At 45.9% G+C, this 22339-nt stretch overlaps 1 protein-coding gene across 1 annotated transcript in view; it reads left to right on the forward strand.

Moving 5' to 3' along the window:
* LOC139550546 (epidermal growth factor receptor-like) overlaps window positions 1-22339 on the forward strand; it is a 97852-nt gene that overhangs the window by 61414 nt on the left and 14099 nt on the right. The window contains exons 7-15 of the mRNA XM_071361498.1: window positions 9869-10010; window positions 16070-16186; window positions 16530-16656; window positions 16781-16854; window positions 16937-17024; window positions 17174-17373; window positions 18256-18388; window positions 20135-20225; window positions 21936-22093. Coding sequence (XP_071217599.1) covers window positions 9869-10010; window positions 16070-16186; window positions 16530-16656; window positions 16781-16854; window positions 16937-17024; window positions 17174-17373; window positions 18256-18388; window positions 20135-20225; window positions 21936-22093 — 1130 coding nt within the window. The remainder of the gene's footprint in view (window positions 1-9868; window positions 10011-16069; window positions 16187-16529; window positions 16657-16780; window positions 16855-16936; window positions 17025-17173; window positions 17374-18255; window positions 18389-20134; window positions 20226-21935; window positions 22094-22339) is intronic.

The following is a 22339-nucleotide window of genomic DNA, read 5'->3' on the forward strand; positions in this document are numbered from 1 at the left end:
TACAGACTGTCTGGTGAGACCCCAACCATAACCCACCTTCACACTGCACTGGACCCAGACCTACAGACTGTCTGGTGAGAGACCCTAACCATAACCGACCTTCACACTGCACTGGACCCAGACCTACAGACTGTCTGGTGAGAGGCCTTAACCATAACCCACCTTCACACTGCACTGGACCCAGACCTACAGACTGTCTGGTGAGAGGCCTTAACCATAACCCACCTTCACACTGCACTGGACCCAGACCTACAGACTGTCTGGTGAGACCCTAACCATAACCCACCTTCACACTGTACTGGACCCAGACTGTCTGGTGAGAGACCTTAACCATAACCCACCTTCACACTGTACTGGACCCAGACCTACAGACTGTCTTGGTCCGAGAGAGCCCTTAGACCATAACCCACCTGTCACACTGCTACTGGACCCAGACCTACGAGACTCAGTCTGGTGAGAGCCCTAACCATAACCCACCTTCACACTGCACTGGACCCAGACCTACAGACTGTCTGGTGAGACCCTAACCATAACCCACCTTCACACTGTACTGGACCCAGACCTACAGACTGTCTGGTGAGAGACCTTAACCATAACCCACCTTCACACTGCACTGGACCCAGACCTACAGACTGTCTGGTGAGAGACCTTAACCATAACCCACCTTCACACTGCACTGGACCCAGACCTACAGACTGTCTGGTGAGAGACCTTAACCATAACCCACCTTCACACTGCACTGGACCCAGACCTACAGACTGTCTGGTGAGACCCTAACCATAACCCACCTTCACACTGCACTGGACCCAGACCTACAGACTGTCTGGTGAGAGACCCTAACCATAACCCACCTTCACACTGTACTGGACCCAGACCTACAGACTGTCTGGTGAGAGACCTTAACCATAACCCACCTTCACACTGTACTGGACCCAGACCTACAGACTGTCTGGTGAGACCCTAACCATAACCCACCTTCACACTGCACTGGACCCAGACCTACAGACTGTCTGGTGAGACCCTAACCATAACCCACCTTCACACTGCACTGGACCCAGACCTACAGACTGTCTGGTGAGACCCTAACCATAACCCACCTTCACACTGTACTGGACCCAGACCTACAGACTGTCTGGTGAGACCCTAACCATAACCCACCTTCACACTGCACTGGACCCAGACCTACAGACTGTCTGGTGAGACCCTAACCATAACCCACCTTCACACTGTACTGGACCCAGACTGTCTGGTGAGAGACCTTAACCATAACCCACCTTCACACTGTACTGGACCCAGACCTACAGACCATCTGGTGAGACCCTAACCATAACCCACCTTCACACTGTACTGGACCCAGACCTACAGACTGTCTGGTGAGACCCTAACCATAACCCACCTTCACACTGTACTGGACCCAGACTGTCTGGTGAGAGACCTTAACCATAACCCACCTTCACACTGTACTGGACCCAGACTGTCTGGTGAGTGACCCTAACCATAACCCACCTTCACACTGCACTGGACCCAGACCTACAGACTGTCTGGTGAGACCCTAACCATAACCCACCTTCACACTGTACTGGACCCAGACCTACAGACTGTCTGGTGAGACCCTAACCATAACCCACCTTCACACTGCACTGGAGCCAGACTGTCTGGTGAGAGACCTTAACCATAACCCACCTTCACACTGCACTGGACCCAGACCTACAGACTGTCTGGTGAGAGACCTTAACCATAACCCACCTTCACACTGCACTGGACCCAGACCTACAGACTGTCTGGTGAGACCCTAACCATAACCCACCTTCACACTGCACTGGACCCAGACCTACAGACTGTCTGGTGAGACCCTAACCATAACCCACCTTCACACTGCACTGGACCCAGACCTACAGACTGTCTGGTGAGACCCTAACCATAACCCACCTTCACACTGCACTGGACCCAGACCTACAGACTGTCTGGTGAGAGACCTTAACCATAACCCACCTTCACACTGCACTGGACCCAGACCTACAGACTGTCTGGTGAGACCCTAACCATAACCCACCTTCACACTGCACTGGACCCAGACCTACAGACTGTCTGGTGAGACCCTAACCATAACCCACCTTCACACTGCACTGGACCCAGACCTACAGACTGTCTGGTGAGAGACCCTAACCATAACCCACCTTCACACTGCACTGGACCCAGACCTACAGACTGTCTGGTGAGAGACCCTAACCATAACCCACCTTCACACTGCACTGGACCCAGACCTACAGACTGTCTGGTGAGACCCTAACCATAACCCACCTTCACACTGCACTGGACCCAGACCTACAGACTGTCTGGTGAGAGGCCTTAACCATAACCCACCTTCACACTGCACTGGACCCAGACCTACAGACTGTCTGGTGAGACCCTAACCCTAACCCACCTTCACACTGCACTGGACCCAGACCTACAGACTGTCTGGTGAGAGACCCTAACCATAACCCACCTTCACACTGCACTGGACCCAGACCTACAGACTGTCTGGTGAGACCCTAACCATAACCCACCTTCACACTGCACTGGACCCAGACCTACAGACTGTCTGGTGAGAGACCCTAACCATAACCCACCTTCACACTGTACTGGACCCAGACCTACAGACTGTCTGGTGAGACCCCAACCATAACCCACCTTCACACTGCACTGGACCCAGACCTACAGACTGTCTGGTGAGAGACCCTAACCATAACCGACCTTCACACTGCACTGGACCCAGACCTACAGACTGTCTGGTGAGAGGCCTTAACCATAACCCACCTTCACACTGCACTGGACCCAGACCTACAGACTGTCTGGTGAGAGGCCTTAACCATAACCCACCTTCACACTGCACTGGACCCAGACCTACAGACTGTCTGGTGAGACCCTAACCATAACCCACCTTCACACTGTACTGGACCCAGACTGTCTGGTGAGAGACCTTAACCATAACCCACCTTCACACTGTACTGGACCCAGACCTACAGACTGTCTGGTGAGAGACCTTAACCATAACCCACCTTCACACTGTACTGGACCCAGACCTACAGACCATCTGGTGAGACCCTAACCATAACCCACCTTCACACTGCACTGGACCCAGACCTACAGACTGTCTGGTGAGACCCTAACCATAACCCACCTTCACACTGTACTGGACCCAGACCTACAGACTGTCTGGTGAGAGACCTTAACCATAACCCACCTTCACACTGCACTGGACCCAGACCTACAGACTGTCTGGTGAGAGACCTTAACCATAACCCACCTTCACACTGCACTGGACCCAGACCTACAGACTGTCTGGTGAGAGACCTTAACCATAACCCACCTTCACACTGCACTGGACCCAGACCTACAGACTGTCTGGTGAGACCCTAACCATAACCCACCTTCACACTGCACTGGACCCAGACCTACAGACTGTCTGGTGAGAGACCCTAACCATAACCCACCTTCACACTGTACTGGACCCAGACCTACAGACTGTCTGGTGAGAGACCTTAACCATAACCCACCTTCACACTGTACTGGACCCAGACCTACAGACTGTCTGGTGAGACCCTAACCATAACCCACCTTCACACTGCACTGGACCCAGACCTACAGACTGTCTGGTGAGACCCTAACCATAACCCACCTTCACACTGCACTGGACCCAGACCTACAGACTGTCTGGTGAGACCCTAACCATAACCCACCTTCACACTGTACTGGACCCAGACCTACAGACTGTCTGGTGAGACCCTAACCATAACCCACCTTCACACTGCACTGGACCCAGACCTACAGACTGTCTGGTGAGACCCTAACCATAACCCACCTTCACACTGTACTGGACCCAGACTGTCTGGTGAGAGACCTTAACCATAACCCACCTTCACACTGTACTGGACCCAGACCTACAGACCATCTGGTGAGACCCTAACCATAACCCACCTTCACACTGTACTGGACCCAGACCTACAGACCATCTGGTGAGACCCTAACCATAACCCACCTTCACACTGTACTGGACCCAGACTGTCTGGTGAGAGACCTTAACCATAACCCACCTTCACACTGTACTGGACCCAGACTGTCTGGTGAGAGACCCTAACCATAACCCACCTTCACACTGCACTGGACCCAGACCTACAGACTGTCTGGTGAGACCCTAACCATAACCCACCTTCACACTGTACTGGACCCAGACCTACAGACTGTCTGGTGAGACCCTAACCATAACCCACCTTCACACTGCACTGGAGCCAGACTGTCTGGTGAGAGACCTTAACCATAACCCACCTTCACACTGCACTGGACCCAGACCTACAGACTGTCTGGTGAGAGACCCTAACCATAACCCACCTTCACACTGCACTGGAGCCAGACTGTCTGGTGAGAGACCTTAACCATAACCCACCTTCACACTGCACTGGACCCAGACCTACAGACTGTCTGGTGAGAGACCTTAACCATAACCCACCTTCACACTGCACTGGACCCAGACCTACATACTGTCTGGGGAGACCCTAACCATAACCCACCTTCACACTGCACTGGACCCAGACCTACAGACTGTCTGGTGAGAGACCCTAACCATAACCCACCTTCACACTGTACTGGACCCAGACCTACAGACTGTCTGGTGAGAGACCTTAACCATAACCCACCTTCACACTGTACTGGACCCAGACCTACAGACTGTCTGGTGAGACCCTAACCATAACCCACCTTCACACTGCACTGGACCCAGACCTACAGACTGTCTGGTGAGACCCTAACCATAACCCACCTTCACACTGCACTGGACCCAGACCTACAGACTGTCTGGTGAGACCCTAACCATAACCCACCTTCACACTGTACTGGACCCAGACCTACAGACTGTCTGGTGAGACCCTAACCATAACCCACCTTCACACTGCACTGGACCCAGACCTACAGACTGTCTGGTGAGACCCTAACCATAACCCACCTTCACACTGTACTGGACCCAGACTGTCTGGTGAGAGACCTTAACCATAACCCACCTTCACACTGTACTGGACCCAGACCTACAGACCATCTGGTGAGACCCTAACCATAACCCACCTTCACACTGTACTGGACCCAGACCTACAGACCATCTGGTGAGACCCTAACCATAACCCACCTTCACACTGTACTGGACCCAGACTGTCTGGTGAGAGACCTTAACCATAACCCACCTTCACACTGTACTGGACCCAGACTGTCTGGTGAGAGACCCTAACCATAACCCACCTTCACACTGCACTGGACCCAGACCTACAGACTGTCTGGTGAGACCCTAACCATAACCCACCTTCACACTGTACTGGACCCAGACCTACAGACTGTCTGGTGAGACCCTAACCATAACCCACCTTCACACTGCACTGGACCCAGACCTACAGACTGTCTGGTGAGACCCTAACCATAACCCACCTTCACACTGCACTGGAGCCAGACTGTCTGGTGAGAGACCTTAACCATAACCCACGTTCACACTGCACTGAACCCAGACTGTCTGGTGAGAGACCTTAACCATAACCCACCTTCACACTGTACTGGACCCAGACTGTCTGGTGAGAGACCTTAACCATAACACACCTTCACACTGTACTGGAGCCAGACTGTCTGGTGAGAGACCTTAACCATAACCCACCTTCACACTGCACTGGACCCAGACTGTCTGGTGAGAGACCTTAACCATAACACACCTTCACACTGTACTGGACCCAGACTGTCTGGTGAGAGACCTTAACCATAACACACCTTCACACTGTACTGGACCCAGACTGTCTGGTGAGACCCTAACCATAACCCACCTTCACACTGCACTGGACCCAGACTGTCTGGTGAGAGACCTTAACCATAACCCACCTTCACACTGTACTGGAGCCAGACTGTCTGGTGAGAGACCTTAACCATAACACACCTTCACACTGTACTGGACCCAGACTGTCTGGTGAGAGACCTTAACCATAACACACCTTCACACTGTACTGGACCCAGACTGTCTGGTGAGAGACCTTAACCATAACCCACCTTCACACTGTACTGGACCCAGACTGTCTGGTGAGAGACCTTAACCATAACACACCTTCACACTGTACTGGACCCAGACCTACAGACTGTCTGGTGAGAGACCTTAACCATAACCCACCTTCACACTGTACTGGACCCAGACTGCCTGGTGAGAGACCTTAACCATAACACACCTTCACACTGTACTGGACCCAGACTGTCTGGTGAGAGACCTTAACCATAACCCACCTTCACACTGTACTGGAGCCAGACTGTCTGGTGAGAGACCTTAACCATAACCCACCTTCACACTGTACTGGACCCAGACCTACAGACCATCTGGTGAGACCCTAACCATAACCCACCTTCACACTGTACTGGACCCAGACCTACAGACCATCTGGTGAGACCCTAACCATAACCCACCTTCACACTGTACTGGACCCAGACTGTCTGGTGAGAGACCTTAACCATAACCCACCTTCACACTGTACTGGACCCAGACTGTCTGGTGAGAGACCCTAACCATAACCCACCTTCACACTGCACTGGACCCAGACCTACAGACTGTCTGGTGAGACCCTAACCATAACCCACCTTCACACTGCACTGGAGCCAGACTGTCTGGTGAGAGACCTTAACCATAACCCACCTTCACACTGCACTGAACCCAGACTGTCTGGTGAGAGACCTTAACCATAACCCACCTTCACACTGTACTGGACCCAGACTGTCTGGTGAGAGACCTTAACCATAACACACCTTCACACTGTACTGGACCCAGACTGTCTGGTGAGACCCTAACCATAACCCACCTTCACACTGCACTGGACCCAGACTGTCTGGTGAGAGACCTTAACCATAACCCACCTTTACACTGTACTGGAGCCAGACTGTCTGGTGAGAGACCTTAACCATAACACACCTTCACACTGTACTGGACCCAGACTGTCTGGTGAGAGACCTTAACCATAACACACCTTCACACTGTACTGGACCCAGACTGTCTGGTGAGAGACCTTAACCATAACCCACCTTCACACTGTACTGGAGCCAGACTGTCTGGTGAGAGACCTTAACCATAACACACCTTCACACTGTACTGGACCCAGACTGCCTGGTGAGAGACCTTAACCATAACACACCTTCACACTGTACTGGACCCAGACTGTCTGGTGAGAGACCTTAACCATAACCCACCTTCACACTGTACTGGAGCCAGACTGTCTGGTGAGAGACCTTAACCATAACACACCGTCACACTGTACTGGACCTAGACCATCTGGTGAGAGACTGACAGACACACCAACTTCACACACTGTACTGGGGTCAGGATTATTACCTCACCATGTCATGTGATTTTACCAGGAAGAGAGAGACTGAAGCTACCTTCACATTGTACTGGGGTCAGAGGTTATAGGGAGAGAGGCCATGAGTGACTCCATAAGGGAGGACACTTGCATCTCTCACAAGCTATTATGTATTATTTCGAGTTAGTTCTTAACCCAATAACAGTGTCGTCACTCAAGTCAAGGGTTTGAGGAAACAGACCCACATTGCATTTCACACATTATTATTTCTCTCTTATGAGGCTCCCTTGTGACTTACTGGCTCACGACCAACCATACACCCACCCGTAACAGTGTTTTCTATCCACTTTATGATTGAAACCAAATTGTGTTGCTCTTGCATCCAGTGACCCATTATATCACTGGTTAAACCCTGCTTTTTGACAGTGCCTTGAGAATCAGGCTGGGTCCCCAGCTGGGAGCTAAGCCAGCGTCACCTATTCCTCTCTGGCTAAGCTAAGGCATGAAATAGAAATGCAGTGTTATCATGAGTATATATGGCTCTGTTATATGGTCCTAGTGCTCTCTGTCAGTGAAGGCTGGGTCGAATTGATGATTAGGCCGTACTTTACTTGGGTAGGAGCTGAGTACCGGCACCACAAATGTTGTACTGTTTGAGCTCCTGTTCCTCTTTGTAGAATATTAGCTCAAAAGTATTGCGTAGCTCCTGCACCTAAATATAAACGGTACCGTCACCCAAAATGAGTACCCAAACCTACAGTGGGGAGAACAAGTATTTGATACACTGCCGATTTTGCAGGTTTTCCTACTTACAAAGCATGTAGAGGTCTGTAATTTTTTATCAGAGGTACACTTCAACTGTGAGAGACAGAATCTGAAAAAAAAAATCCAGAAAATCACATTGTATGATTTTTAAGTAATTCATTTACATTTTATTGCATGACATAAGTATTTGATACATCAGAAAAGCAGAACTTAATATTTGGTACAGAAACCTTTGTTTGCAATTACAGAGATCATACGTTTCCTGTAGTTCTTGACCAGGTTTGCACACACTGCAGCAGGGATTTTGGCCCACTCCTCCATACAGACCTTCTCCAGATCCTTCAGGTTTCGGGGCTGTCGCTGGGCAATACAGACTTTCAGCTCCCTCCAAAGATTTTCTATTGGGTTCAGGTCTGGAGACTGGCCACTCCAGGACCTTGAGATGCTTCTTACGGAGCCACTCCTTAGTTGCCCTGGCTGTGTGTTTCGGGTCGTTGTCATGCTGGAAGACCCAGCCACGACCCATCTTCAATGCTCTTACTGAGGGAAGGAGGTTGTTGGCCAAGATCTCGCGATACATGGCCCCATCCATCCTCCCCTCAATACGGTGCAGTCGTCCTGTCCCCTTTGCAGAAAAGCATCCCCAAAGAATGATGTTTCCACCTCCATGCTTCACGGTTGGGATGGTGTTCTTGGGTTTGTACTCTTCCTTCTTCTTCCTCCAAACACGGCGAGTGGAGTTTAGACCAAAAAGCTCTATTTTTGTCTCATCAGACCACATGACCTTCTCCCATTCCTCCTCTGGATCATCCAGATGGTCATTGGCAAACTTCAGACGGGCCTGGACATGCGCTGGCTTGAGCAGGGGGACCTTGCGTGCGCTGCAGGATTTTAATCCATGACGGCGTAGTGTGTTACTAATGGTTTTCTTTGTGACTGTGGTCCCAGCTCTCTTCAGGTCATTGACCAGGTCCTGCCGTGTAGTTCTGGGCTGATCCCTCACCGTCCTCATGATCATTGATGCCCCACGAGGTGAGATCTTGCTTGGAGCCCCAGACCGAGGGTGATTGACCGTCATCTTGAACTTCTTCCATTTTCTAATAATTGCGCCAACAGTTGTTGCCTTCTCACCAAGCTGCTTGCCTATTGTCCTGTAGCCCATCCCAGCCTTGTGCAGGTCTACAATTTTATCCCTGATGTCCTTACACAGCTCTCTGGTCTTGGCCATTGTGGAGAGGTTGGAGTCTGTTTGATTGAGTGTGTGGACAGGTGTCTTTTATACAGGTAACGAGTTCAAACAGGTGCAGTTAATACAGGTAATGAGTGGAGAACAGGAGGGCTTCTTAAAGAAAAACTAACAGGTCTGTGAGAGACGGAATTCTTACTGGTTGGTAGGTGATCAAATACTTATGTCATGCAATAAAATGCAAATGAATTACTTAAAAATCATACAATGTGATTTTCTGGATTTTTGTTTTAGATTCCGTCTCTCACAGTTGAAGTGTACCTATGATAAAAATGACAGACCTCTACATGCTTTGTAAGTAGGAAAACCTGCAAAATCGGCAGTGTATCAAATACTTGTTCTCCCCACTGTATTTGTCCAAGTCAAGCACTGTGATTAGGACATTAAAAAAAAAAATGCAATGGAAAGTGAAAACAAGCATTTCTTAATGGACAAGTTCAGGTTGTCCCTCCCGGTGTCAGTCTGTTTTCTTCAGTTTGGTGCCTAATAAACCCAACCTTCTTTGATGTCGTAGGCTTGCCGTGACTTTCAGGATGATGGGATGTGTAAAGACTCGTGTCCCCGCCTCCTGCTCTATGACCGCAACCTTCACCAATTGGTCAACAACCCAGGCGGGAAGTACAACTTCGGGGCCACCTGCGTCAAGACTTGTCCTCGTAAGAAAACCCCCATGGCCCTCCGTGTCCCCTCCATGTCCCCCAATTACCTCCTCTATGAGGCTGCAGTATAGGATACATGATATAAGGATTGGTTAGAACATGGCTGCCCCATCCTGGTGCTGGAGGGCCGAAACACTTCTGGTTTTCATCCTCTCCTAATCATGGAGTAATTCAGACCTGGGACCAGGGGAGAACGACTCCCCTGTCTCATTGAAGCCACAGAAGTTCAAAGCTGACTGTGGTACGGCAGGCATTGTTAGCAGAAAACAGGAACCCCATTATAGTGAATGGAAAATTGGCAATCTTCGTGGTCAATCTTCGTGTAAATAAATAAAATATTAGAAGACAATCATGGTACCAATAATTGCTTCTAATACACCAGATGTGTCTCCTTGAGCTTTACAATTACACACAAAATAAGTTATACGGATCATCATTTAGTTACTAATGGCAGCCTGCAGTACCCTGGTATGTCTTCAACTTGAGTTACTCAATGAGTGCAATTAACTACCAGGTAGAAACAAAAACATGTTTTGGCCCTCCAGGACCAGGACTGGGAAGCCCTGGTATATAAACTCTGTACACAGAGGGGGCTTCAACCGAGTCTACAGACAACACATACAGTACCAGTCAAAAGTTTGGACAAGGTTTTTTCTTTATTTTTACTATTTTCTACATTGTAGAATAATAGTGATGACATCAAAACTATGAAATAACACATTTGGAATCATGTAGTAACCAAAAAAGTGTTAAACAAATCAAAATATATTTTATATTTGTGATTCTTCAAAGTATCTACCCTTTGCCTTTGACAGCTTTGCACACTCTTGGCATTCTCTCAACCAGCTTCATGAATGCATTTCAATTAACAGGTGTGCCTTATTTAAATGTTAATTTGTGGAATTTCTGTCCTTCTTAATGCATTTGAGCCAATCAGTTGTGTTGTGACAAGGTAGGGGTGGTATACAGAAGATAGCCCTATTTGGTAAAAGTCCATATTATGGCAAGAACAGCTCAAATAAGCAAAGAAAAATGACAGTCCATTATTACTTTAAGAAATGAAGGTCAGTCAATCTGGAAAATTTCTAGAACTCTGAACGTTTCTTCAAGTGCAGTTGCAAAAAAACAGTGGTGGAAAAAGTACTCAATTGTCATACTTGAGTAAAAGTTAAGATACCTTAATAGAAAATGACTCAAGTAAAAGTGAAAGTCACCCAGTAAAATACTACTTGAGTAAAAGTCAAAGTATTTGGTTTTAAATATACTTAAGTATCAAAAGTAAATGTAGTTGCTAAAATATACTTACAGTTGAAGTCGGTAGTTTACATACACTTAGGTTGGAGTCATTAAAACTCGTTTTTCAACCACTCCACACATTTCTTGTTAACAAACTATGGTTTTGGCAAGTCGGTTAGGACATCTACTTTGTGCATGACACAAGTAATTTTCCCAACAATTGTTTACAGACAGATTATTTCACTTATAATTCACTGTATCACAATTCCAGTGGGTCAGAGGTTTATATACACTAAGTTGACTGTGCCTTTAAACAGCTTGGAAAAGTCCAGAAAATGTCATGGCTTTAGAAGCTTCTGATAGGCTAATTGACATAATTTGAGTCAATTGGAGGTGTACCTGTGGATGTATTTCAAGGCCTACCTTCAAACTGAGTGCCTCTTTGCTTGACATCATGGGAAAATCAACAAAAATCAGCCAAGACCTCAGCGGGAAAAAATGGTAGACCTCCACAAGTCTGGTTCATCCTTGGGAGCATTTTCCAAATGCCTGAAGGTACCACGTTCATCTGCACAAACAATAGTACGCAAGTATAAACACCATGGGACCACGCAGCCGTCATACCGCTCAGGAAGGAGACGTGTTCTGTCTCCTAAAGAATAAAGTGTAAATCAATCCCAGAACAACAGCAAAGGACTTTGTGAAGATGCTGGAGGAAACAGGTACAAAAATATCTATATCCACAGTAAAACGAGTACTATATCGACATAACCTGAAAGGCCGCTCAGCAAGGAAGAAGCCACTGCTCCAAAACCGCCATAAAAAAGCCAGACTACGGTTTGCAACTGCACATGGGGACAAAGATCGTACTTTTTGGAGAAATGTCCTCTGGTCTGATAAAACAAAAATAGAACTGTTTGGCATCATGAGGAAGGAAAATTATGTGGATATATTGAAGCAACATCTCAAGACATCAGTCATGAAGTTAAAGCTTGGTCGCAAATGGGTCTTCCAAATGGACAATGACCCGAAGCATACTTCCATAGTTGTAGAAAAATGGCTTCTGAAAAAGCGTGTGTGAGCAAGGAGGCCTACAAACCTGACAGCTCTGTCAGGAGGAATGGGCCAAAATTCACCCAACATTGTGGGAAGCTTGTGGAAGGCAACCTGAAACGTTTGACCCAAGTTAAACAATTTTAAAGGCAATGCTACCAAATGCTAATTGAGTGTATGGTAAACTTCTGACCCACTGGGAATGTGATAAAATAAATAAAATCCGAAATAAATCATTCTCTCTACTGACATTTCACATTCTTAAAATAAAGTGGTGATCCTAACTTACCTAAGACAGGTAATTTTTTACTAGGATTAAATGTCAGGAATAGTGAAAAATGTAGGACTTCACTGTAAGTATAAAAAGTAAAAGTACAAATAATTTAAAAAATCCCTTATTAAGGAATAGCCAGGATCACACTCAGACATAATTTAAAAACAAAGCATTTGTGTTTAGTGAGTCCGCCAGATCAGAGGCAGTAGGGATGACCAGGGATGTTCTCTTGATAAGTGTGGCAATTGGACCATTTTCTGTCCTGCTAAGCATTCAAAATGTAACAAGTACTTTGTGTCAGGGGGGGGAAAAAAAAAATATATATTTTTACTATGGAGTAAAAAGTACATAATTTTCTTTAGGAATGTAGTGAAGTAAAAGTAGTCAAAATATAAATAGGTCAGATACCCCAAAAAACAAATAAAAATACTTTAAAGTACTACTTTAGTAAAGTACTTTACACCACTGGCAAAAACCATCAAGCGCTATGATGAAACTGGCTCTCATGAGAACCCCACAGGAAAGGAAGACCCAGAATTCATTAGAGTTACCCGCCTCAGAAATTGCAGGCCAAATAAATGCTTCAGAGTTCAAGTAACAGACACATCTCAACATCAACTGTTCAGAGGAGACTGCGTTAATCAGGCCTTCATGGTTGAATTGCTGCAAAGAAACCACAACTAAAGGACAGCAATAAGAAAAAGAGACTTGGTGGACATTAGACTGGTGGAAATCTGTCCTTTGGTCTGATGAGTCCAAATTTGAGATTTTTGCTTCCAACCGCAGTGTTTTTGTGAGACGCAGAGTAGGAGAACGGATGATCTCTGCATGTGTGGTTCCCACCGTGAAGCATGGAGGGGGATGTGTGATGGTGTGGGGGTGTGGGGGTGCTTTGCTGGTGACACTGTCAATGATTTATTTAGAATTCAAGCCACACTTGACCAGCATGGCTACCACAGCATTCTGCAGCGATACGCCATCCCATCTGGTTTGCGCTTAGTGGGACTATCATTTGTTTTTCAACAGGACAATGACCCAACATACCTCCAGGCTGTGTAAGGGCTATGTTACCAAGAAGGAGAGTGATGGAGTGCTGCATCAGATGACCTGGCCTCCACAATCACCTGACCTCAACCCAATTGAGATGGTTTGGGATGAGTTGGACTGCAGAGTGAAGGAAAAGCAGCCAACAAGTGCTCAGCATGTGGGAACTCCTTCAAGACTGTTGGAAAAGCAGTTCAGATGAAGCTGGCTGAGAGAATGCCAAGAGTGTGCAAAGCTGTCATCAAGGCAATGGTTGGCTACTTTTAAGAATCTAAAAACTAAAATATATTTTAATTTATTTAACACTTTAACACTGTTATTTCATAGTTTTGATGTCTTCACTATTATTCTACAATGTAGAAAATAATAAAAATAAAGAAAAACCCTTGAATGAGTAGGTGTGTCCAAACTTTTGACTGGTACTGTATGAGTCTCAGTGATGTGAAACGTTCAGATGTGGTATTTTGAACAAGGGGCCATATGGTCCCTCTAGCCTGGTGTTAGTGTCAGTCAGTCTGTGTCAGACTGAGTTTAATCATAAACTGCATAAGCAAGGAAAGAAAATGATGTAGTTTTAGGGTGTGCTAATGCAGCAGCCTCCACTTTCTGTTAGAATCAGCACTCAAACTCTGGCATGCATAAAATACTGTCCTGTATTGCATTATATAGGTTTATTATACAGTGGGGAGAACAAGTATTTGATACACTGCCGATTTTGCAGGTTTTCCTACTTACAAAGCATGTAGAGGTCTGTAATTTTTATCACAGGTACACTTCAACTGTGAGAGACGGAATCTAAAACAAAAATCCAGAAAATCACATTGTATGATTTTTAAGTAATTAATTTGCATTTTATTGCATGACATAAGTATTTGATACATCAGAAAAGCAGAACTTAATATTTGGTACAGAAACCTTTGTTTGCAATTACAGAGATCATACGTTTCCTGTAGTTCTTGACCAGGTTTGCACACACTGCAGCAGGGATTTTGGCCCACTCCTCCATACAGACCTTCTCCAGATCCTTCAGGTTTCGGGGCTGTCGCTGGGCAAAACGGACTTTCAGCTCCCTCCAAAGATTTTCTATTGGGTTCAGGTCTGGAGACTGGCTAGGCCACTCCAGGACCTTGAGATGCTTCTTACGGAGCCACTCCTTAGTTGCCCTGGCTGTGTGTTTCGGGTCGTTGTCATGCTGGAAGACCCAGCCACGACCTATCTTCAATGCTCTTACTGAGGGAAGGAGGTTGTTGGCCAAGATCTCGCGATGCATGGCCCCATCCATCCTCCCCTCAATACGGTGCAGTCATCCTGTCCCCTTTGCAGAAAAGCATCCCCAAAGAATGATGTTTCCACCTCCAAGCTTCACGGTTAGGATGGTGTTCTTGGGGTTGTACTAATCCTTCTTCTTCCTCCAAACACGGCGAGTGGAGTTTAGACCAAAAAGCTCTATTTTTGTCTCATCAGACCACATGACCTTCTCCAATTCCTCCTCTGGATCATCCAGATGGTCATTGGCAAACTTCAGACGGGCCTGGACATGCGCTGGCTTAAGCAGGGGGACCTTGCGTGCGCTGCAGGATTTTAATCCATGACGGCGTAGTGTGTTACTAATGGTTTTCTTTGAGACTGTGGTCCCAGCTCTCTTCAGGTCATTAACCAGGTCCTGCCGTGTAGTTCTGGGCTGATCCCTCACCTTCCTCATGATCATTGATGCCCCACGAGGTGAGATCTTGCATGGAGCCCCAGACCGAGGGTGATTGACCGTCATCTTGAACTTCTTCCATTTTCTAATAATTGCGCCAACAGTTGTTGCCTTCTCACCAAGCTGCTTACCTATTGTCCTGTAGCCCATCCCAGCCTTGTGCAGGTCTACAATTTTATCCCTGATGTCCTTACACAGCTCTCTGGTCTTGGCCATTGTGGAGAGGTTGGAGTCTGTTTGATTGAGTGGGTGGACAGGTGTCTTTTATACAGGTAACGAGTTCAAACAGGTGCAGTTAATACAGGTAATGAGTGGAGAACAGGAGGGCTTCTTAAAGAAAAACTAACAGGTCTGTGAGAGCCGGAATTCTTACTGGTTGGTAGGTGATCAAATACTTATGTCATGCAATAAAATGCGAATTAATTACTTAAAAATCATACAATGTGATTTTCTGGATTTTTGTTTTAAATTCCGTCTCTCACAGTTGAAGTGTACCTATGATAAAAATTACAGACCTCTACATGCTTTGTAAGTAGGAAAACCTGCAAAATCGGCAGTGTATCAAATACTTGTTCTCCCCACTGTATATTCTCTTAGTTTTATTCCTTTGAAGGAATCAACCTCTTGGTAGATTTTTTAAATATCGTTTTTAATTTGACTTGATTTTAGAACCATATGTATATGATTAATGAGTGCTGATTGTGTACTCTTAGAATATAATCATATTTTATGTTTTTCTCCCCTCAGATAACTATGTGGTGACGGACCATGGAGCGTGCGTTCGGACGTGCAGTGGTGACACATACGAGGTGGACGAGGGAGGGGTCAGGAAGTGCAAGAAGTGTGATGGACTGTGCCCCAAAGGTAGTTGATACTGCTACAGCTCCTACTATACATTCTGATGGCAGGGATTATAGCGTTCACGATGATACTGCATGAATGTGCCTCTCTGTAACATGTAAAGTTCACCCCAGTGTTATTCCCCAAAGATGCACTGCAGGGTTGTGTTCAATACCATTTTATTTTCCAATAGAGGATTTTCCGATTTTTTTAAATTTTACTTATTGAATAAAAATGTATTTTAATCTGATATACTGCACTAATCTTCTGTTTTTTTTGGGCTTGTGATTTCTCAAACTAACTTTTCTGTGTGGCAAGAAATTAGTAGCCACGTTTGTTTTTATTAATATGTTACTAATTTTCACAGTTTGCAATGGACTTGGAATGGGAAAACTTGCCAATATTCTGTCAATTAATGCCACCAACATTGACACATTTAAAAACTGTACCAAAATCAATGGGAACATTGCTATTATCTACACATCTATCCATGGGTAAGTAGTGAGCGAATTAAGGTTTTTTGAAATTGTAGAAACATCATAGATCATTTCTAACCTTTGTATTGTGCAATTCACGAATATGACAGATACATGGCACAGTTGTTATTGCTATTCACAGGGACACGTTCACCAAAGCACCTAAGATGGATCCGGCCAAGCTAGAAGTGTTCAAGACTGTCAGAGAAATTACCGGTAAGAATAGAGCCATGGCAGTTCAAATCAGACAAAAGTGCACTTTTCATGATTATTACAAAAACATCTATTCATCTTCCAGGGTACTTGCTGATTCAGAACTGGCCTGAGAACATGACGTCTCTCAGTCCATTTGAGAACCTGGAGATCATCCGTGGTCGGACCAAGCGGTAAGATTACTGTCCCTGGCCTCTCTCTAAACCTCAGCCTCTACTACAGGGTGCCACTGACAGTGAATGAGAGGATGTGACTCATTCAATATCCCTTTAACTCCTCTCTCTCCCTCTCCCCATTTCCCCTCCCCTCTCTCTGTTCTCAGTGTTCTGTTGAGCTTGGCCATAACCCAGTTAACCATCACCCACCTGGGGCTGCGTAACCTGAAGGAGATTAGTGACGGAGACGTGGTCATTGCAAAAAACCCCAACCTCTGCTACACCAAGAATCACCACTGGAAGCAGTTGTTCAAGTCCAACTCTCAGACCGCCAGGCTGGAGAACAACGCCGACGCAGCCGACTGCGGTAAATCATTCAGTCATTTTTTTATGATTAACATTTTTATAGATTTTTGTGGTCACATAACAGAAAAAAGGGAAAACACTAACAAACAGGAGATACACAACAAACACCAGGAGTCAACACCATAATATCAGCTCAAGCCCATGACAAATTAGCGATAACATGTTCGGTGCTTACTAAACGAAAGGTTACACTGGGATATGAGTGGGTCCGAGATAATATTTACCCTCTATTGTTGTGGTCATAAAACTGTGATAGCTACAGAATGCAATGATGATGGAGTGTTATTGTGGGAGAAAGGAAATTAACGCTAGCCTGTTGCTTGTGCAGGGTTGTGTGAAAAGAGAAAAGGGTTAAAACTATTATTTTGTATTGATATCAAATTTTATTTGTCAAATGCTCCGAATACAACAGGTGAAATGCTTACTTACAAGCCCTTCACCAACAATGCAGTTCAAGAAATAGAGTTAAGAAAATATTTACTAAATAAAATAAAGTAATTTAAAAAAATAAATAAAAGTAGCACAATAAAATAACAATACCAAGGCTATATACAGGGGGTACTGGTACCGAGTCAATGTGCTGGGGTAAAGGTTAGTCGAGGTAGGGAGTAACTATGCATACTGTAGATAATAAACAGCACGTAGCAGCAGTGTAAAATCAAAGGGGGGGTCAATGTAAATAGTCCAGGTGGCCATTTAATTAATTGTTCAGCAGTTTTATGGCTTGCGGGTAGAAGCTGTTAAGGAGCCTTTTGGACCTAGACTTGGCACTCCGGTACCACTTGACGTGCGGTAGAAGAGAACAGTCTATGACTTGGGTGACTGGAGTCTTTGACAATTTTTTGGGCCTATCTATAGTATGTGTCTGTATGTGTGTTTGCAGGGATGCAGAACAACACTTGTGACAGGATGTGTACCAGATATGGCTGCTGGGGCCCTGGACCCACCATGTGTTTCGCCTGTCAGGACTACAGCCGAGCAGGAAGCTGTGTCGACTCCTGCAACCTACTGGAGGGGTGAGAGGAGCCCCTTTCTGTTCCCCATTGTAACCTACTGGAGGGGTGAGATAAGGAGCCATTGTAACCTACTGGAGGGGTGAGATAAGGAGCCATTGTAACCTACTGGAGGGGTGAGAGAGGAGCCATTGTAACCTACTAGAGGGGTGAGAGAGGAGCCATTGTAACCTACTGGAGGGGTGAGATAAGGAGCCATTGTAACCTACTGGAGGGGTGAGAGGAGCCCCTTTCTGTTCCCCATTGTAACCTACTGGAGGGGTGAGATAAGGAGCCATTGTAACCTACTGGAGGGGTGAGAGGAGCCCCTTTCTGTTCCCCATTGTAACCTACTGGAGGGGTGAGATAAAGGAGCCATTGCAACCTACTGGAGGGGTGAGAGGAGCCCCTTTCTGTTCCCCATTGTAACCTACTGGAGGGGTGAGATAAGGAGCCATTGTAACCTACTGGAGGGGTGAGATAAGGAGCCATTGTAACCTACTGGAGGGGTGAGATAAGGAGCCATTGTAACCTACTGGAGGGGTGAGATAAGGAGCCATTGTAACCTACTGGAGGGGTGAGAGAGGAGCCATTGTAACCTACTGGAGGGGTGAGAGAGGAGCCACTGTAACCTACTGGAGGGGTGAGAGAGGAGCCATTGTAACCTACTGGAGGGGTGAGAGAGGAGCCCATTGTAACCTACTGGAGGGGTGAGAGAGGAGCCATTGTAACCTACTAGAGGGGTGAGAGAGGAGCCATTGTAACCTACTGGAGGGGTGAGATAAGGAGCCATTGTAACCTACTGGAGGGGTGAGAGAGGAGCCATTGTAACCTACTGGAGGGGTTAGAGAGGAGCCATTGTAACCTACTGGAGGGGTGAGAGAGGAGCCACTGTAACCTACTGGAGGGGTGAGAGAGGAGCCATTGTAACCTACTGGAGGGGTTAGAGAGGAGCCATTGTAACCTACTGGAGGGGTGAGAGAGGAGCCATTGTAACCTACTGGAGGGGTGAGAGAGGAGCCATTGTAACCTACTGGAGGGGTGAGAGAGGAGCCATTGTAACCTACTGGAGGGGTGAGAGAGGAGCCATTGTAACCTACTGAAGGGGTGAGAGAGGAGCCATTGTAACCTACTGGGGGGGTGAGAGAGGAGCCATTGTAACCTACTGAAGGGGTGAGAGAGGAGCCATTGTAACCTACTGAAGGGGTGAGAGAGGAGCCATTGTAACCTACTGGGGGGGTGAGAGAGGAGCCATTGTAACCTGATTCTGTAGCTGAAGCAGGGAAGAAGAGTGAAAGTAACTTGTACACTTGGCAAAAAAATGTATATTTTGCAAGAAACGATGTTGCATGGAATTGAACAGTAAAAACAGATGGAGTATATCTAAGGAAGGTAGTAAGACAGTACTATACAGTACAGTAGAATAGTTCACTTTTGGTAATGAACTCAATTCATGAGAAGAAAGTTCTCTCAGCTGGAATGGAATCACTTAACTCATAGCTGTTTAACTTTGGGAGTCCTCCTCTGTCAAACATTGAGCATCAACCTTGCTTACAATATAACTACTGCTATGAGGAACGGGATCAAGTATTTCACTGCAAATGCAACCATCTGAAATTAAATGTTCAAGCAATAGAAATTTAGCCTGGTCCCTATCTTACCAACTCCTATGGGACAATGACTAGAGGAGTTGGCAAGATGGCACAAACAGATATGGGACCAGACTAGTGGAAATAAGCTTCATGCTAACATGTGTCCTAATTGTTGCAGGGAGCCACGTGAGACTGAAGTGAATAAGACGTGTGTGGAGTGTCACCTTGAGTGTCAGCTCCTCAACGGGACCCAGACCTGCTCTGGACCAGTATGTGTGTCTCTTATATATGCTATGTCCTAAGTACAGTATGTGTCTCTATAATATACACTACCATTCAAAAGTTTGGGGTCACAAAGAAATGTCCTTGTTTTTGAAAGAAAAGCACATTTTTTTGTCCATTAAAATAACATCGAATTGATCAGAAATACAGTGTAGACATTGTTAATGTTGTAAATGACTATTGTAGCTGGAAACGGCAGATTTTTTATGGAATATCTACATAGGCGTACAGAGGCCCATTATCAGCAACCATCACTCCTGTGTTCCAATGGCACGTTGTGATAGCTAATCCAAGTTTATCATTTTAAAAGGCTAATTGATCATTCGAAAACCCTTTTGCAATTGTTAGCACAGCTGAAAACGGTTGTGCTGATTAAAGAAGCAATAAAACTGGCCTTCTTTAGACTAGTTGAATATCTGGAGCATCAGCATTTGTGGGTTCGATTACAGGCTCAAAATGGCCAGAAACAAAGTACTTTCGTCTGAAACTCATCAGTCTATTCTCGTTCTGAGAAATGAAGGCTATTCCATGCGAGAAATTGCCAAGAAACTGAAGATCTCGTACAACGCTGTGTACTACTCCCTTCGCAGAACAACGTAAACTGGCTCTAACCAGAATAGAAAGAGGAGTGGGAGGCCCCGGTGCACAACTGAGCAAGAGGACAAGTACATTAGTGTCTAGTTTGAGAAACAGATGCCTCACAAGTCCTTAACTGGCAGCTTCATTAAATAGTACCTGCAAAACACCAGTCTCAACGTCAACTGGGAAGAGGCGACTCCGGGAGACTTCTAGGCGACTTCTAGGCAGAGTTGCAAAGAAAAAGCCATATCTCAGACTGGCCAATAAAAATAAAATATTAAGATGGGCAAAAGAACACACACTGTACAGAGGAACTCTGCCTAGAAGGCCAGCATCCCAGAGTCACCTCTTCACTGTTGACGTTGAGACGGGTGTTTTGTGGGTACTATTTAATGAAGCTGCGAGTTGAGGACTTGAGGCCGTTTCTAAGTGAGCCCAAACTTCTGAACTGTAGTGTACTATGTAGTAGTATGTGTCACTATAATATACTATGTAGCAGTATGTGTCACTATAATATACTATGTAGTAGTATGTGTCACTATAATATACTATGAAGTAGTGTCCCACTGGGCACAATGTCTTTTCAACGTCTAGTTTTGATTTACATTTGGTTGAGTTGTTAACAGGAAATCAACATGAACAAAAAATGTCAACATGTCATTGGATTTAGTTTTTTTAAATTCCCTTACGTTGATGACTTTTCGTCAACATCATCACACAGAATTTTGTTGTTGAAATGAGGTGGAAACAATGTTGATTCAACCAGTTTCTGCCCAGTGGGAGGTCTCTCGCCCTATAATATAATATGTAGCAGTATGTGTCTCTCCATGCTATGTCCCAGAACAATAGGCACAATGTATTTCTCTGGCATTCTATTGCAGAGTCATTTGCTTACCCTTTAGATTGACAGCCTTTCAGACCAGGATCAGTACATCTGTAAACATATTAGCTTGTGAGCACCCCGGGACACAGTTGTCGCCATCTTTGAAGTTGGCACACTGGGTACACTGCTTGTGTCTGTTAATTATTCTACGTCTCAGCACAGTAGGGCTGTTTCCTTACAATGTTTCTTTAGATGTGTATGTAATACATTGTCTTGCTATCCTCCTCTCTTTCAGGGTCATGAGCAGTGTACCCGGTGTGCCAACTTCAAAGATGGAGACAACTGTGTCCCGTGGTGCCCTAGAGGGGTGGCTGGGGGCAAGAACACCTTCATCTGGAAATACGCAGATAAGATGAAGGTGTGCCAGCTGTGCCACCAGAACTGTACCGAGGGGTAAGTAAGGGCATCTGTCACAACCACATAAATACATGAATAATTCACAAATACACAAATGGCGCCGGAGAAGAAGGCGGACGTTTTACGTGACCCCAGCCGATTGTTTTTTTTGTTTGTTTATTTGCGTTGTTTGTAACTTATTTTTTAACTTATTTTGTACATAATGTTGCCGCTACCGTCTCTTATGACCAAAAATAACTTCTAGACATCAGGACTGCGATTACTCACCACGAACTAGCAGAA

The sequence above is a fragment of the Salvelinus alpinus genome, chromosome 23 (assembly GCF_045679555.1).
Source record: "Salvelinus alpinus chromosome 23, SLU_Salpinus.1, whole genome shotgun sequence".
Lineage (NCBI taxonomy): Eukaryota > Metazoa > Chordata > Actinopteri > Salmoniformes > Salmonidae > Salvelinus > Salvelinus alpinus.